Source organism: Acartia tonsa, chromosome 1 (assembly GCF_053477335.1).
Source record: "Acartia tonsa isolate MP-2025a chromosome 1, ASM5347733v1, whole genome shotgun sequence".
Taxonomy (NCBI): Eukaryota; Metazoa; Arthropoda; class Copepoda; order Calanoida; family Acartiidae; genus Acartia; species Acartia tonsa.
In genome coordinates this window covers 29,717,837-29,737,828 of record NC_137260.1, presented here as the reverse complement: position 1 = coordinate 29,737,828, position 19,992 = coordinate 29,717,837, and the positions used below count along the sequence as shown (strand labels likewise).

At 31.3% G+C, this 19,992-nt stretch overlaps 1 protein-coding gene across 1 annotated transcript in view; it reads right to left on the bottom strand.

Annotated features, from left to right (window-relative positions):
* Positions 1-3,065: 3,065 nt before the first annotated feature.
* Positions 3,066-19,992, bottom strand: part of IFT54 (intraflagellar transport 54) — a 40,345-nt gene continuing 23,418 nt past the window's right edge. Inside the window, exons 8-15 of the mRNA XM_080158187.1 lie at positions 17,639-17,787; positions 16,290-16,338; positions 15,451-15,564; positions 13,565-13,672; positions 6,579-6,679; positions 5,212-5,325; positions 4,831-4,912; positions 3,066-3,475 (exon numbers count right to left, since the gene is read on the bottom strand). Of these exons, the coding sequence (XP_080014313.1) occupies positions 3,383-3,475; positions 4,831-4,912; positions 5,212-5,325; positions 6,579-6,679; positions 13,565-13,672; positions 15,451-15,564; positions 16,290-16,338; positions 17,639-17,787 (810 nt within the window). The 3' untranslated portion in view covers positions 3,066-3,382. The remainder of the gene's footprint in view (positions 3,476-4,830; positions 4,913-5,211; positions 5,326-6,578; positions 6,680-13,564; positions 13,673-15,450; positions 15,565-16,289; positions 16,339-17,638; positions 17,788-19,992) is intronic.

The window sequence follows — 19,992 nt, the reverse complement described above, 5'->3', positions numbered from 1 at the left end:
GGAATAATTGAAATACCATTATAAATATTTATTATAATATTGTATGATAATTAGATTATAGAATAATTATAATAATATTTTTAGTGACAATTATATAATTAATGTAATCAATAAAATATAAAATTATTAAAATATCATATTAAAATAATTATTATTATTTATTATATATTATAAATGTAAATTATAGTATAGTATCATAATTATGATATAAAATTGCTAAATATATTAATAATATAATTATTAAATAATAAAATAATCAAAATAATATCATAGATAACTATAATAATATTATAATTGCTAATTATAGAAACTTATAAGATAATCGATTGATTTGTAAAGGGTAATATAATGTGATTGTTGATTATAGCATTATGATTGAAATGTATCATTGATATCTATTGTATTGCAAAAAAATAAGATAATTATAATCAAACTATAAAAGTTAGGTATTATAATAATAATTAAAATGTAATAATATTTAGTAATTGATTTGTAACAGGTAAGATAAAATGATGGATAATTTTAATATTGTAAATTACACATGATAGTGATGACTATATAATGATAATTAGGTAATAATAAGTATTTGGTTATTTAATTAAATTAATAAACAGATAATGGTAATAATTAGCAATTGATTTTGAGTTGTAGTTGGTGGATTACTAATTGGTTAGATAATATAATTGATAACTGTAGTTATTATACCTGTTACCAGAGATGGAAAGGTAGAGAGTGTACTAAAACTGAAGTTACCTCTGATCCTAAATACCCCCCTGCAAGAAACAAGTTTGGATGAAATAATTTTTTTGGAGCCTGCGGCTTAAAAAATTATTTCATCCAAACTTGTTTCTTGCGGGGGGTAAATACATTTCGGGGGGTGGTGTAATAATAGTAGTTGTCATATTTACAGAGAGAGTGTACTAAAACTGAAGTCACCTCTGATCCTAAATACCCCCCTGCAAGAAACAAGTTTGGATGAAATAATTTTTTTGGAGCCTTTGGCTTAAAAAATTATTTCATCCAAACTTGTTTCTTGCGGGGGGTAAATACATTTCAGGGGGTGGTGTAATAATAGTAGTAGTATAATTTACAGAAAAAATTTATAATTTCTTAGAACCCCACCCCACTTTAAGGGGCTGTTGCCGAAAAAAATCACATCAGAGGGGAGCAATTTTTTTACATCCCCAAAACCGGCATTGCCAGCCGGTTTCAGAGATATCCCGGTCAGGCCTGTCGGCCACCTGGTTCGGCCGTGGTCGGCCGCCAAAAGTACGGCAAAAACTGTGTTTTTTGACGGGTTTTTGCCGATTTTGTCCCTGGCCACTTTGGACGGCCGTCCCGGCCAGGGTAATTGGGGGAAAAAAATTGTGCAAAATAGCAATGAAGGCCAATGGCCCATAGAATCCAGGGATATGTGTCCCAAGCCGGTCGGCCGCACGGTCTGGCCGCACCGGCCCGCCGAAAATCCGCAAAAACAGCGTTTTTTGACGATTTTCGCGACCTTTGACGGCCGCTGCCGGCCAAACGGCTGGGCCGACCGCCTCCGGCCGCACATCTGCTGAACCGGCTTGGGATGGACTACAAAAAAGTTGAAATACACGTGGCTGCGCCACAAACACACGCTGCGCTACGCGCGAAAAACACGTCAAAAAATGGCCATTTTTTGGGTGCGCTAACTTTGCCGCCAATTAAAGGCCGGAAGGAGGCCGGCAATTGCCTCCGGCAACACTAAATGATAGTTAGAGCCGGCCATTGTGGTTCTGTAGGTACCTTCAGATGTTTTGTAGCCCCTCTGGGAGGCCCACAGGGGCCAATACACCAGGCCTTGTAAAATTTTTTTTGAAGTGCTCTAACTTTTCCGCCACTTGGGGGAAAATGTTGGGTCATGATTTTTTGCGATGCCATTTTGCCAGATTTTCATGGTTTAAAAAGATTTTTCTGTAAATCAAAAACCCTGCGCGTTATTAACGATCAAAAAACGAGAGGATATTTTGTGTAAAATGGACATTTTGACCTTTTTTTCCGCAATTTTCAACTTTGCGCGCGCGCTGCGCGCGCGTTTTTGCTCCGATTTTCAAAATTCCAATTGCCTCACCTCCGGACGGCATTCAAAAATCCATAGCAATTTTCCTTTTCAAAATCGGCCTCCGGCCGCCCCCCTGCGGGGGGTGGTGAGACTGCGGACCCCCCATTTTGACCCCCCTTACAAAATTTTTTTTTTCCCTTGAACTTCATGCGGCTAACTTGGTAAAATATTACATATTTCGTTACACTCATATTCAAATTTCACCCCGTCTAAAGTGATTCAGCTTCAACCTTTATAAAATACATTTTTTGCATTAAAACTTGACAAAAGTATTTATTTTGCACCGAACTGTTCCAAGAAAATAAAAATGACAGCTGACAATTATTATTATGTTATATTTCTTTGATTTATATTAAGAATCTTAACTCTATATCAATCACTTTTACATTTAAATGTAACAAAGACTTTTAAAGGAATAGCTTATTGAAATGTATAATTGAAACGTGTAAGAGTAAAAAAGAATAAAACAAAGACAAGTCAATTAATAAAATATATCTATCTAAATATTTGATAAGAAAGTAAGTGGCAAAGTATTCTGGAGAAACATTGGTACATGTACAAATAGACACACATAAGTAAGACAGAATAATTATCATGGTGTTTATTTCTAAATAAGATACAATCTTTATACAATGTCTTCATTTCTAAATAAACAGGTAATAAACCTAAAAATTATCACTGAGTATTAATATAAAGTCTTCTAACAAAAAGAAGTTTTTACATTACAATAATCATATCTTTTAACAATAATTTTTAAAGATTTTCTTTTAATGAAAGATTTAAAAAACTTTTGATGTAAAAAATAATGATCTAATAATTAAAATCACTCTTTCACGAACACAGTAATAGTGTCTGACTGATTATGACGTAACAAAAAAAATTAGCCAATGAGAGGCCACTATAAATTTTACCATTGGTCAATAACGGCCTCTCATTGACTAATTTTTTTGTTACGTCATAATCAGTCAGACACTATTACTGTGTTCCTCTTTCACGGAATCAGATATAATAAATATCTTCTAAACTCATATTAATGTACAATATCATAGTTTTGCAAAACTTGCCCAGGAAATATTTGAAACAAAAATTACATCAATTGTGAAATAAAGTTACAATTAGATAGGTTATGTTAAGTTAGGTTGAGATATTTCCTTTTTAAATATATAATAAGGCTAATTTAGGGCAGTAATTAAACTCCCGAAAGGGCTAGCTGCTCACGTGTCTTAGTCGGACACAAAGCAAATGTGTGGGTAAAATCATAAATTAATGATGAAAATATAAAGAAATAATATGTTTTTATCTTGCAGAGACTCCAATACCGCTCACCATTTTACTCATCTTCTCTTCATTCTTCAATATATTACTTTTTACAACTGAAATCTTCTCCAACTGAAAATCAAATGATTACGAAATGAATTAAATTCTGGAAAGAATTGTGAAAACAAGACGAAGGATATGTAGATTTCTGTAAGGATACAGGGATAGGACAATGAATAAAATCAAAAATATTAATTAATCTATGATTACACTTTGAAAATTTTTTATGAGCTTCTCTGTAATTCAAAATTTCCGTCTCTATGTCTGAAACATTTTGGGCAAAACATGTTATTTAAGCTGATATTTGAGAGACCGCAGATTTTAAAATCGAAGCTTTTCTATAATTAGGGTCGGTCCGTCCGTCCTTTACAAAGTACAATATTATGAGCGAAGCAACTCCATAATCAAGTCTTAAAAATGTAAGTATGTCCATAAACATTATCCTGTATCAATTTTTTTACAATTTTGCTTTGACTCTTATACGTTTATTAGGGTGGGTCGATTTTGGAATTTCACATTATTAGACATTGGCAAGGGTTACCGGGCCAATATAAAACCCTGTGAAACTTGAAAGAGGTTTTTTAATCCAAAAACAATGGCCGTGCGGGGGTTATAAAATGTGCCCAACCCCTTATAAAACCAAAAATTGAAATTCCTTCAAACACAGGCATGTTGCACATCAAAATGACCGCATTGAAATGCTGATTACAGATCTGAAAACAGTTTTGAAAAATATTGATTCAGTCTGAAATAAATTTCAAATAACCTACCAAAATAAACAATTTTGACTAAATCAGCTGATTTTAGGTACTTAATGAGATCTTATTCGAACTAGGAGCAATATTTTTCGAAACGGTTTTTGGATTCGTAATCAGCATTTCAATGCGGTCATTTTGAAGGAATTTCAATTTTTGGTTTTATAAGGGGGGTGGGCACTTTTTATACCCCCCGCGCGCCAGTTGTTTTTTTGGATTTAAAAACCTTTTTAGAGTTTCTTAGGGTTTTATATTGGCCCAGTAACCCATGCCAATGTGTACTAATGTGAAAATCCCAAAAAGCATGCAAATCGACCCGCCCTAACATTTATATTATAGTTATTTAGTTCTGACACTAGTAAACAAGTGTTAATGTCCGTTTGTCCTACAGTTTCAGAGCTTCGCCTTTATTGATATTGTCATCCTTGTTTTATTGTAAAGAATCCTCAATACAACATGTATATAAAATATAACTTATTTAAATCGTTTGTCTTTGGTTGATGCTGCAAGAGACATAATAGATAATTAAAGGTTTCGTCATTTACTATCAATTTGTCTGTTTGTTCATTCATGTTTTTTTGCGCTTCGCTAAGCATGGAACTTGATATCGTTGTTTTATCCTGTTTTCTATAGTTTTAGTAAATCATTTTAAGATTTTTTTTCTTTTTTAACCTGATCTTGAAGGGCAGAGTTAAGTTCTGTAAGATGTTCTGATAAAGGCCTCAGGGTTTCTTGGGTCAGAGTTTCTTCTTGTCTAGATATATCATCATTCAGTCTTATTAAATGTTCAATTAGACACAGAGACAATTAAATGCATTAAGGTTTTATTTAAAATCTAAACACCTGAAAATTTATGGTAACCCCACATTATATTATTTAGAAGCGATGGAAAGTGTCATGTGTGACGACATAAAAATACATCAAAAAAGGAAGGATGAGTGAGGAAGTGGGAAAGGAAACCCTCATAAAAGAGATGGATTTAAACGTATTTTTATGACGTCACACATGTCACATTCCAGTGCTTTAATCATATAACGCCTTAATCTATTCTACCTGAGCTGAAGTTGAAGTTTCTTATTTTCTTGTCTCCAGGTATCAAGTTCTCTCTGCATACTGTCCACATCCTCCTGTAGGAAATCCATTAACTTGCCCAATGGATTCGCTGACCTAAAATTATTCTATTATTTATTACGTTATTTGTGTTAATTCAATGATTTAGGCAAAGTTAAAATAAAATACAAATACGTTTTTATTCTTAAAACGTTAGGGGACGATTTTTAAACATCTAATCTAGCCGTTAAAAGTTGTACTCGCAGTGGGTTAAACTAGTTAACAATCCAATCACTCTGCGTTGGGCTAATATTATTAAATAATTTTTTACCTTCAAAAATCATATACCTATCACTGTATTAAAAACTAATATGGAAATGTAAAATGAGAAAGATGAGTTATTGTTCCTTTACAAATAATCAAATGATAAAAATAAATATAGATATATGTAATATGCACCATATTCTTAAGTAAAAGTAACAGGATGTCTTCCAGTCTGTTCCGAAAAAATTTGCTCACTACTGGACCAATATGGTCCTCCTATACATTGTAGATTCTATTAGGTCATGGAAAAGTTTTTGGGGAGGTAAACAAAACCCCCCGAAGAGAAATCGCCTCTAAAAACTATATATAATTGAAAATTGTACTAAAAAGAAGTACAAAACTGTATACTTTAGTGTATGTAAACCACTTGTCAATATGCAAATGTAAAAGATCTGAGTAGTATTAATTCTACATAATTTATAATTCGACAGCCGCAGTGTGGCTCTCGATTCATAATAAGTTCTGCATTTTCAGCAGATTGTGAAATATTTATAAAATTTCTCGTATTTATTAGCTGATAAGCAATCTGTAATACAAAGTAGAACGATGTCTGTCTGATGGATTGGGTTCTACTCCTAAGGGAGTATACAAACTGGTCCTTCGGTAGGCTATTTTTTTGGGGAGAGGAACCCCAAATCCTCTAAATAACAAAAAAATCTCCCCATTTTTTTTCTTTCTTTTCTTTTTCTTTTTGTATTCAATTACCTCTTGTGACAGAGCCACTAGTAATAATATATAATAAACAACAATGCTGGTCGAGGCGGCTAGATATCTTTCAATAATCTACCTTTTGAATATGAATAGATTTTATTCTTTATATCCCATTCTTAAGACTACGATAAGAACTATCTTGTGTTTATAATACATATGGGAAGGTTAAGAACTAGACTAGAAATGAGTCTGGTTTTTAAAAGTTTGATTTAGTTTGGAAGATAATTGCTGGATTGTTTTTGTTAAATTAAGTGAAAAAGACAATTTGTTTAAGTATTTTTAAATTATGTATAGACCCATTAAAATTATTATGTACACTTAATTTAAAAATTTACCTAGTTAAGGTCTGAATAGACCCTCTTAATTTATCAATTTCTTTTCTAACAGTTTCTCTTTCTCTGGCTCTACCAACTTCTCCTGCTTCTGATTCTCTCTCCTAAAATATAAAAATAATTTTAAACAAGCCGAGTTTACATCAAAACCTTCGCCATTTGAAATAAAAAGGCCAACTAATTGTTCGTGAATTGTTCAAACCCAGTAAAAAAACCTGGAAATTTAGCTACAAAATTTTGAAAATAAAATGAAAACAGACATGATTTCAATAATCGCATCTATTGTTGCAGGGATAGGAATATACGTAGTACAAACAGAAACTCCCTGAAAATTGTTTATTAAACGATTCAACGATATTGGAGATCTTACTAGACTCATAAGCAGTGACAGACAAATAACCCACTACTTTAGTAAATAGCATAAAAACAAATTTTTAAATGTTTCTGTCTCCTTTCTTTGCAAGCGTAATTGCTTTTGCAAACGCTTGGGTTGTCATTTTGTAAATGTGCAATAATAAATTTATAATCAGCAAAGTTTTTTTTTGAAGTTCTTGTATTACAATGTGCGTATGTTCTTACGTTTTGTTACGGAAAAGATGCTCTACATGTATGACCCACTTCAAGCATACTCTTAACCAGTTAACTAAAATCGGGGTGGGGGGGGGGGGGAGTAGGTGGGATGTAGATAATTAATATAGTAAATAGAAGGGTGTAACTTTATTGTCATGGGATATCAATGTACTCAATGGTTATTTGTTTGCTTGTTCATAATTACAGCGAGTTTAGGTTATATACTATAGGTAAATGGAAAGCCCCGCAGGTTTTATGCACCTAACGTATCTTCAATTTTATTTAAAAATAAGAAGGGGGGGAGAAAATAATGAGAGAATGAAAAGACGTTTATCTTACAAATACTTTGAGCATGGCTGTTAGTTGTCAAGCATCATGTTATACTCTGCAGAAAAACAAAATAATTGGAAACTTTCCAACTTCAAATTTAGATATTTTAACATGACTTTTTACGTTGTAATCATGTCAAATAAAAAACTAAATCTCTTTAACCTGAAATATACACAGTTGACTCAAGTAAAATTCAGGTTTTACTGAGTAAATAGAAAAATAAAGATGTTATAAATAAAAGTATATATCACATATTCCAAATCCTAAATAGAGAAAACATTGTAAAGTTAAATCTTTAATTTACTTTACACAATAATAATTATATACTTTAAAAAAAAAAGTATATTTATTTGGTATTTGAACGTTTCTCTAATTCTTTGACCTTTTTTTAGCAATAGATGATTGTCAAGGTATCTAATTATAAATGCCCAAATTAAAGTGTTATTTTCAACAAATAGAAAAAAATGTTATAAATATTTTTCTCTATTCATTTTGAACTCAAATGTTCAATACGTAACTCTTTTACTTATAGTAAAAACTTGATAATTTGAAATCTGAGATTAATCAACTGTATTAAAAAAAAAACTAAATATTGCTGAAGCTAAATGTGGATAATCTTAGGAAATTTGTTCAAAATTTTGCATAAATGTTCATGCTTTGCCAAATGAAGGTCAAGTATGTCATATATCTGACTAAATCAAATATAAAACCTGCAAATATATTTTTACAGATAAACAAAATAAAATTTTAATTCGGTATGAATATTTTATATTGGTTAAAGCAGAGGCGTCGAAGCTTTTTTTTTGGGGGGGGGGGGGAGGGAGCTAAATTTTTAAAAATCCTTTACAGTCGGGCCCCTTGCCGCACCTTAATCAGTCGGGGGGGGGGGGGGGGGGCGTTCAACGCCCCCCCCTATTATTTCAGTTCCTATTAGAGCTAGAGGGCTAAACATTTTTGTGCAAGTCCCCTGTTTGATAATAAATTTCCGACCTTAAGTGAGTCAAAGTCAATTTTCGCTTCCTTCACCCCTTTATTTAACAACCTTTGTTTTTAGGTCCATTTTTACTGAAAAATTTCAAACGGCTGTAATTTTCTTAGTTTTGAAGCTAGAAAAACAATATTTTTAAAGAAAATGTTTATCTTTATGTAAATTTTATATTAGAAATACAAAAACATAAATTTCCGCGGCCGCAGCTGTACTTGGCAGCTGCCAGTTGCCGCAGTCGGCGGTCGGCGAGAAAACGGCGGCGGATCTTTATGAAATTTTAATACGTTATGAAGACATGTAAGGAAAGCTTAAGATAAAATTTGAAGTCTCTAAGACAAAAATTGCGGTCACAGGAGCCTTTTAAAGATTTCTGGAGACCTGGAGGATCAGGACCTGCAGAATCATACCTGGAACCTGAAATTGACTTTAACACCTGTATTTCATATGAGAATGTACTACTAGAGGATAATTTAGTAAGATAAAATGCTTTGTTTAAGTCAAAAAAATATTTTTGCTCTTTACCTGGATGACCCTGCCAGGTTTGCTGGCATCCTGTGCCCGCCAGGATGGAGATATTCAAAAAAATTCCAACTCTCAGTTATGTGTCATATCCATACTTAAAAAGTCACGCAGTTTGGGCTCTTTATATTTCACACAGAAAATGAGAAAGAAAAAACCGGATGGAGGGGCGTTCAATGCCCTCCCCCCCCCTGACCGTTAAGGGTTAAGGGGGGGTAATTCGTTTTTTGGGGGGAGGGTTAAAATGAAAAAAATTTGGGGGTGCCTACGACACCCCCAAATTCGTTTTAGGGGGGGGGGGGATTCGCCACTTAACCCTCTCCCCCCCCCCCTTGGACGTCTATGGGTTAAAGTTGTGGGTATAATTGAGCCATTGCATTGGTGAACAGCATTTTTTCAAATCAATAGTCGAAAAAGTTTAACTTATCCTTTTCAAACTAACTATTGATGGCTCCGGACTATAAAAATGCTTCACTTGAAAGCAAATGTGTCCGTGGTAATGGAAATCATTAATAATAGTTTATACTAATATTAGTTTCAAGGGCCTTGAGATAAAAAGTGTCAGCAGTCTTAGAATATACCTTTTCTTTCAATATTGTTCTGTTGTGACTGTTTCTTAATAAAGTAAAAAAGAGAAAATAATTAAAGTATTCATTCGATTTTCTCTTTACTTTTGTAAAATTGAAATTATTTATCAACAAGGTACTATTGTTTTGCATTTTACATTTCTGATATTTAAAAGTCACGATGTGCAAGTTTCTAGTATAATGTGTCATGGACTGATTTTAGCAAATCTTATAAATTAGGGCAACAAATTTAGAATTATTTTTATAGTCTTACTCACAAAGAAATATTTTCTTAACAATGAAAAATATATTCATGACAGAATTTAATGCAATTAATTATAGTGGAAATGTGAAAAAAAGGCTAAACTTGACTTGTGGTTTCTGTCATAAAAAGTACTGAATATTGCATCTAGAAAAAAGTCACAATTCGATAGATAGACAATACTAATTTTCAAATATCTAGAATTTCTATTTAATTACAATAAGATAACATTCTTTTGAATACTTTACTTGACCTTTGATGAATTTGCACATTACTAAGACGCAAGCATCATTAATACTTAAAAAGAAGGGAATCAAAGCTTTATACAAGATAAATTGCATGAAAAAAAAACAAATGCATTTGAGTTGTAGAATGTAAGTTGTAAACACTTCACTCACATTTTACCAAATATTCTTACTTACAAATACACAGTCAAGCTTTAAAAAAAGGGTGGTGTGTAGAGAATCAAAACGGCCAATATTTTTTCCAGTAGGGCTTCGAAACTGATGCATTTCGGATGAATTAAAATTGGTTCTAAGCCTCAATGAAAAATCAAATAACGTATCGTTTTACTGAGAATTCTAAAATGTCTAAATTAACAAAAAGAGCTAACCGTTACGGACAGATGGATCGACCTTAATTATAATAAAGCTTCGCTTTTAAAATGTGATAAATAAAAATTATAACTCAAGCGAAAAAATCTGTACAAGAGAAGGACTTGACCAAAAATAAAGTGTGTATTTAGATTCAGAAACCGTGTATTCTAATATCTGCTGTTTGACACTGACATGTAACAATAACTAAACAACCAATTCTAATTCTAATAAATCTATTAATATTTCTTTCTATAAAATTTGCGTCGAATGTTGACATGCTTAAATAATTTTCTTATACAGAACATTATATAGATAAAATTTGGTTGAATGCCATATAAGTTTTTACTAATATGATTTATCCAGTTTTTTTTTCTGGGCATGGGTTTAATCTGTCTTTCTTTGACAACATATGTCTGTCTTCACTCAATTTCTTGCCAAAAAAGGATTTTACATTAAATGTTGAAATATTTAAAAAATAAAGATAAAATTTGAATTAACCTCTTTTTAGGGCGGTGAGGAGATCTGAATAACAAGCTAGGGTACTTTACATTTGTTATAACTAAAAAATTTTGAAGTTACCTATGGCATCCTTTGCTTTTTATCTGTGCTTCGCTCCTTATAAATGTTTTCATTTTATATTTGTTTTGTAGTTTTTATTTTATTTTCGTTGCATGATGTTTAACTGTATATAAGTAATAAAACTCAAATCATTTATTTTAGATGAATTCTTAAATTTATGGAAATTCTTATCTTTTCAAAATCAAGAGTAAAAGAAGTTACAATTTTTAAAAAATACAATTGTTATAAATATTACGAAAACGATGGTAAAATAAAATTACACAAAAATTTTCTTCAAGTCTATAAATTTTCTACTTAACTCTTTTTAAACAACAAGAATGATTTCACAAATATTTCTATTGCAAACTGATGAAAACAAACAAGAACATTATTTGTTATCAGAGTCAAAAAATAAAAAAAATAATCTAGATTATTTACTGCTAGACAAATATTTCTCCATACATCATGAGAACTCTAAAAGAAAGAAAACTGTAAAACAAATATAATTCTTTAAGAAATAGGATACGTATCTCAATAGCAGCTGCGAATTATAAATAAATTATCCTTAACTAGTGAAATTACAATTATAATTCATATTCATATTACCAGCGCCTTTGGTGTGATGTTTTTATAGAACACTCAATGCATGTTAAAAATTTATTGCACAAATCAAGAAAGTTTTTTTTGTAAATGTCTGGAGATGAAAGACATTTCACGTCACTCTGAAACTGCAAGGTTTTCTCTTTCACTACAAAACTTTTTTCAAAGACACGCATTAAAGAAAATTAATCAATAAAGGAAAATGATTTAATATCCCCTTTCCTTACGCACGCACAATAATTTTCTTTTTTCTTTGTGAAAGTTTAAAGTAGTATAATTTTATAATAGATAAATTTTTACAAGTAAAGATAAGAAAACTTTTTAACTAGTATCCCTAAACTTGTATAATACTGATTCATACAATACTCGTATCTGTCCTTAAAATTTACAGAGCTTTGTCTTTCACTTTTTTTAAATTCAGAATATTTAGAATGCACAAATGTGTTTAAGTAAAAGGTTCCCTCAACTTTACAACATTTCAATTTTTTTTGCTAGGTAAATACCTATTTTATATTTCATTTTAGGTACTATATTTATATTATTAAACAAACTAGAAAAAGTTTTTATAAAATGATTCTGTTAGGGTAGAGCACTTTAAAAAACAAGACAACTGATGATTTTTTATTGTAAATATTATTTTTTGCTTGATTTGAATAAATCATGTATGTTTTAATAAAAACTCTTATTAACATTAACCATTAATCATCAGAAAAGGTTTTTTGATGGAAAAAAATTATTTATCGTATGTTGTAAATATACTGATATTTAATGTACTTTAGACAGTAACAAAGTATTTAACAAAAATATATCTTATTGTTTTTAAATACCTCTTGAAACAATAGCGCTTTTTAGAGCTTAAAGAATTCAAAATGCATATGTTTTGCTTTATTTTTGTACAATTTAGGGCTATACTAAATTCTTCTTTTTACTTGAAAACGGCATTAAAGCATGTCCAACGAAATATTCTAATAATTACAATTTTAATTTAGTATGTTATAAATATACTGATATTTAATGTACTTTAGACTGTAACAAAGTATTTAACAAAAATATATCTTATTGTTTTTTAATATCTCTTAAAACATTATAGCATGCCCAAAGAAATATTCTAATAATTACATTTTTTATTTAACTTAAAAATGCTTATTTTTACAGAACAAATGATTAACTTTATTCTTGCTTTTATATTATAATTCAATTTGATAGTATTAAAAATCTACATGTTCGTTCCTCACTCCTCCCCCTTTAATCTAATAATCCCTTTTGATTGATATATGACATATTATATCAAACAAAATTTATTCAAGAAAAAGCCTTTTTAGCGACAATTTTGAACCAAGATAATTTGCTTATTTTTAGAGATATTGAAATGAAATAAAAAGTTACTTGTTCTATTCTTCAATGCGCACAGTATTCTAAGAAATTCCTTACTAAAAATAACTTTGCATTAGAGAAATAGAAAAAGTAAATTCTGAAGAACCAAAAAAGCTCTTTGCATATAGCCAAAAAAGTAAATTTGTAAAAAATCTTAAATGGGGACATTGATTTAACCTTTTGTTACTTTAATAATGCACTTTTCAACCTATATATTAATTGCACAATAAATGAGTTATTTGTTTATAAATGTTATCACAGTTTTAGCAGCAGGCATCAGTACAGCCGCATTTTAGAGATATCGAAAAACACCCTAAGTAAATGTTATGTACATTTTTACAGAAAATATGGACATGTAATATTTTTTTTCATGCTCCTTTCGGTTGATTCCCAAAATTGGAAAACGCAGTTTTTTTAAACACCTTGTATAACAGGATGTCTGTCTCTCTGTACCAAAGGATCTTAATAACAGCTGGACCGAAATAGTTCTCCTTTAAAGTGAAGCTTCTGATTGGTCCTGGGAAGGTTTAAAACTATTTTAATAGAGGGTACCTACTCCCTAACAAGAGATATCACTAGGTCACTAGGAACGTAGCCGCTAGTACAATCATATGGTAAATACTTACAATTTCCACCGGTTTTTTCATTTTGTTTCCATGTTGTAGCTCCTTCTGTGTCTCGAGTATCTGGTTGACAAGGCCCCCGTGTTCTCCATCCTCCACGCCATCAGTTACCTGTAAAAACAAAACTAAGAAAATATTATCTGAGTAATGATAAAATTTTTATAACTTCGCCCATTTTTAGGGAAGCAACATATAAATCCTGTCATGTGTATTTAGGCCATTCGTTCCTCGAAAAAAAGCAATAATATAATGGAAGTCAATCATGAATAGGACAAAATGTATCTCATAAACAAATAAAGAGTATAATTATTTTAACAATTTTCTTTAGATCTAGTTCATCAACTAAATTAAGGAATACTCTCAAATATTTTGTGAAAGTAAAAGTATAATGTGATATGTATTTTGTATTTTCCTCATGTGCACATAAATATGGAAAGTAGAGAAATAAATAAGATCAAATGAAAACGTAACTGACTTGAATTAATCTTGTTTTTGTAAGTGTAATCTACTAGATTTAACAATAGAAAATTTAAGCTTGTATGCAGCAACCATTTTTGTAAAATAAATTGCGGTATTTGTACATAGACATAATTAATTTATTATATTATTCAAATTCTTCAAAATCATGAAAATGCGTTAGATAAAATAAAATATTTTGCTATGGTAATTGGAATCATTTTCAATAATATCTTAATAACATTTTTTGAATAAATATCTTAATTCCCTAGATTTTGATCTCAAATAAGTTTCATAAAACTCAAATGAAAGGACAAACTAAGCATTTTAAAGACGAATTTATTTCATGCCATTAAGGACAATTTACTATTTGAATTCCATATCCGTGTTGCTGTATATCTGGCAGACTTGGTACTTAGCCTGGATATTTATTGTTTTCCAATGACCGATGTAGTGTCAATCAATATTATATTTCCAGCACAGGATTCAGAATTAATATTATATTTATTTTTACATGCAGGCAAACATTTTAATATAATCAAGGTTCTTAGTGATATACCCTTCGGATTTATGACTGGACCACAATGCTACAGACTAGAGACGTTGAAAAGTTACCTGCTGCTACTACGTATTGCACATGATATAAGACCAGGGGCGTCCAAGCTTTTTTTTGGGGGGGGGTAAAAATTTTTTAAGGGGGGGGTAATTCGTGTTTGGGGGGGTAAAATGGCAATTTTTTTTTACCCCCCCCAAAAAAAATTTTTACCCCGGGGGTAAAATTTGCTTGAGGAGGGTAATTACCCCCCCTGAAATTTGTTGGCAGGGGTAAATTTAGTTTACCCCCCCCCCAAAATTTACCCCCGGGGTAAAATTTTTGGGGGGGGGGTAATTTAAATTTTTATTAAACATATAGTATTAAAATTGCGCGCGAAGCGCGCCAAATTTTTTAGATTACAGATTTTTTATTTTGGGGGGGGGGGGTAAATACCCCCTCCTAAATGGTTGGGGGTGCCTACGGTACCCCCAGGGTAGGGGTAAATTTTAAATGGGGGGGGGGGGTAAAATGAAAAAATGAAAAATCGTTTGGGGGGGGGGGTAATGGGGCGATTATTGGACGTCTATGTATAAGACCATACAATCAAATGGTTATTTGTCTATTAGATGTTAGATTATCTATATTCAGAAACTTAGTAAGCCTATCACCAATATAGCTAGGTGAACCTGTCTCTGTAAATCGGTATAATATTGTAATTCATGTCTTTTAGCAATGACATTATTGATATGTTTTTTTTGTATACAAGAAAACACCAGTTTGATTAGGAAACATTATGAGTTTGTTATTACACCAATTCTTGATTAAAATAAATGCCTAATAATTTGTGTTTAAATTGAAAAAAAATATGTGAGTTGGCTGAATTAACATTATTATCTACCTGAACTATATTTTCAGCTTCCAGAGAAGCCAGAGGATCTTTAGCAGATTCTTCTATTAAGAATTCTTCACCATTATCATAATCTACATCATTGTCAAGTATAAGGTTGGCAACCTAAACATTTTAAATATATATTTATAAAGCTTGTGGTTTAATGAAAAATATCTACATAGAGATTTTAAAAGTCCAAGATAAAAGGATGATCAAAGGAATTACAACCTTACAAAATTTTTAAATGTTTATGAGCTCGATCTTCAATTCACAGGGATGCCACTGCCTCTTGTGAGCCGATTTTGAAAGTGCCTCACCTGATAGCGACTTTTAAATCAAAATGGCAGTGACAAGCCGGGAAACATTTTGGAAACAACCACCAGCTCACTGGCAGTAGTCAATTTACGAAGCCACTGAGACGCGGCTCACCGTACCGCCGCCTTGGACGTTACCATATAAAGGGGACAATTTAAGGGAATTGAATCAATAAAACTATAAATATACTTAAAATATACTGTTTTGGGGATCTATAACTGCAATATTATTAATAAGATAAGATTGGAATATAATTACATTTTAAAAATTTTAGGAAAGTTATAATGAATTAATGTTCTGGTAACAGTGGTGTATACCAATTAGGTGAGCTGCCGGTATCGCTCGGTCGTAAAATCTTTTAAAAATGCATGTTTTATTGGCAGTACTGGCAGTGGCATTGACAGTGGCTGTGGCAGCACTAAATGATTTAAAGATCCAGATCGAGACAATTTAAAAAAATAATTTTACAGTAAATTGTTCTCACTAGATGTTCATACACTTAAAATATTACAATATTTTTTGTTGATTTTTACCTTTGCTGTTTGAGGCCTGGCTTCAGGTAAGGCAATCTCTTTCTTTTCCCTAAGCAGAAACATCACATCATTTTTGTTTTGTTATTTTATCCTTTGAATTATTGGACAAACTTGCTTCTAGTCTATGCTCAAATACTGAAGGACTCTTAAGATACTTTCTTTATTTAAAAATGTTTAATAATTTAGTTAAAATTAATTGTATGCATGAGGAAAATAATATCAGTTACAGGGGAAAAGTTTCATAAATACTGGTGTACATACAGACAGACATCATAATTTATAACAGTTAATACAATACTAAGTTGACTCATTTAATCCATGAAAGTTTCTAATTATTTTGTTTATTTATGTTGCTCTTTCAGAAAACATTCAATTAAAAATTAATTAGAATTAACAAGTTCTGCAAATATTAATGAAAATAATCATTGCCAAATAAGAACGTAAGAGAGAAATTGTTTTCATAAAGAAATAGTTTTATAACCAGGTTCTCTCTGTTCAACTACAAGTAAGAAATTTATATTTCTATGAAAGGAAATAATGATATTTCGGTTAAGTAATGATATTTTCAGCATAGACGATTTAATCCAAAAGAAGCGAGGATTATAAGAAGAGAGCAAATTAAAGGATAAAAGTCATATTAAACTTATAAGCTCAAATAAACTAACGCAGATGAACCTAGTAATAGTGTCTAACTTTTTATCGTTGTGACGTAACAAAAATCGAAGGATGAGAGGGGAGGTGGGAAAGGAAACCCCTAAAAAAGAGATGGATTTTTGTTACGTCACAAAGATAAAAAGTTAGACACTATTACTAGGTTCAACGCAGATAAAAACAGCCTAATACAAAAAGTAAAAAAATGGGTACGTTTTTAATATCTAAGTATGTTTTCGTAACAAAACAAAAGGATCAAAATTGAGAAAATGAAATATATACATATTACATATCGACGCAGCGAATTTTTAGAGGAGCTTCACGGAATATAAAAATAATGATATTTTTATTGGGTATGACAATATATAGGTTTACTTTATTTATGATGTGTAATCATAAATTCTATTTTTAGAAGATTAGATACAATATTTATGACCAAGACTTTATTAGAAGCACAACTACTTTATTCTAAACTAAGAGGACTCTTGGGGCCCTTCAGTGTGTTTGTATGTGTGTGGGGCTGGGGGGCGGTGGGGTTATTAAAATCCGCTTTTAATTTCAGTGTAAAAAGGAAAAAAATGAGGGTAGGTTGAATTAATTCTAAATCAATTTCGCTTGAGATGCAGAAGTGGCTTCATCAAAAGTAATTAAAAAGTAAGGAAAAATGATACTCACTGAGATTTGGTTTTATTTGCTACCTGATTCTAGGGGCGGCTGGACGCGCACTCGGTGGCCGGGCAGATTTTAACCTTCCTGTCTTTGGCCTTCCTGATCCTGGTCGGTTAGCAGCTGCTGTAGTCGGGCGGGTCGTTGACCCAGGAGTTGCAGGTTCGGCACCACCAAATATCTAAAGTATATTATGAGAATTAAAGATTTGAATACGGTGTTTAATAAAAACTGACATTTATTATGTAGTTCATACTTGACTTCATATATTTAAAAAAACATATCCAGTAGTCATCCACCAATCTAGCTTGACTATTTACGATAAAATCAAGGCTAAAAACCAAATCCATGTTAAAAAAAGATCACTGAAGTTCAGAAATTCAATACAGTTTTACTTATATAAAAGTAATTTAAGTTTTTATTAGAGAAAAAAAACTAAAGTTCCTTTCACAAGAAGTTTGTTTAGTAATTCTCTATAATTAAGAGTTAGGATAATCTTCTTAACTGAATTCTTTTTAACAAAAAGAAAGTAATAAAGAGAACAAAGAGTGTGCTAAGTGTACAATATATACAAATACATTCATTTCTAGTAGCGAAGCTACGCATATTAGTTGACTTTCTAACGATGATGCTAGGGTCGTCAGATTATTGGTACCACCTATGCCAAACAGATATAATTCTTTTTAAAAAGAATTATGAGGACTGAGTGTTCAATGAACAGAGCTAGGGAGTGATCAAAGTAAGATAAATCGAAAATATTTCAAAAGAGAGAGAAAAAGAAAAAAAACAAATAGTAACAGTATTTGGATCATTTCTCTCTCTCTTGAAATATTTTTGAATGGTCTTACTTTTGTTACTCCCTAGCTCTGTTCATTGAACACTCAGTCCTCGCAACTATTGGATATAATCGTTCATGATCTTAAAAAATTGTTACAATAACAAAGCTAGACATAAAGCTTTAAATTTTCTTATTAAAAAGTTATCGCTTTGTATTTTTTTTGACCTAGGTTCTGTACTTTTGGACGTAATCGTTTCAATGAAACTTTTTACATGACTGTAATAAGTCTGTACGAGTTCATGTATAATATATCCTCTTTAATTTTTCCTTATTTCAGAAACAAACGAATATGTATCAATGTAAGGTAAAGTATTTCCAGTATGGCTTTAAAACCGATTAATATTCGCTTGATTGGAACCGGTTCGGTGCCATACCGAAATATCTTGTAACGTATCGCATTACTCTAATAATTAACTTTTTATATCCACATAAAGCTGTTTATAATACGATGCGATGAATAACTATTTTTACATTAAACATTTTACATTGCGATTACGCAAGGACATTTTCGTCCAAAAGAAATAAGCAAATGAATTAGTTATTGATGCCATAAACCCCCCTGCGTTCAATATGCCAAGAATTATCTCTAAAAGATAAAAAAAAATATTGATGTAAAAATCCCTTCATCTATGCAAAGAATGGTAACTTAGGAATAAGAAAATATAATCAAGTATAAGGTTCATTAACACTCTTACCCTCACCTTTTTTTGGTAGCGAAGCTACTCTATAATTCACTTTGTCTGTCCGTCAGTCAGTCAGTCCGTAACGCTATGGGGGAAACGTGATTTTTTCGGCTCCTATGAAAGATAGACAGCTGAAATTTTTAGTGAAGATTCCTATGACATATGCTCATCCATTCTATACATAATTTTGTCCATCTGTCTGTTGATTGGGGTGTTAGATCGATTCCTAGATTTTAAGGTTTTCATGATTTTCTCTATTTCTATTCAGGATTGACGGCTAAAATTATCAAGGATTAAATATGCTCATATTCTACATAACTCCATGAAGTTTCATAAGATTTGTCCATTAATTGCGGTGATAGATCGATTCCTAGATTTTAAAGTTTTCGTGATTAAAAGGTTTCGTGATTTTAAATGTTGCGTGATTTCCCTATTTTATCAAGTAAGTTTAATGATTATTGTATGACACTGCTCTATAGTAATTTTTTTCCGATATTCATTCATAATTTTGAACTTCGCTACTTATGGGTGTTGTAATCCTTGTTTTTTATCTGCCTCAACCATTCTATTGTATTACTAAATGGGACGGAAGGATAAATAAAGAATAAGCACTATTGTAGTTAAAAATTCTGTTATAGCAAATATTCTATAACTGGTCTTATCACTTTAAAAGGCACATTTTGTGAATAAAAAAAAATAAGTATAAGATTTAATTACATTATTTTATTGGCAGAAGGCACTTCTTGAAGTACTGGGGGATATTGACGTCCCTCCCCTTACCAGTCACCCTTCCTTCCAGGGATATGGAAGGTTTGCGTAGGACTAACCATCCTTCCAAGAAAAAGAATATAGTTAAAGAAACCAC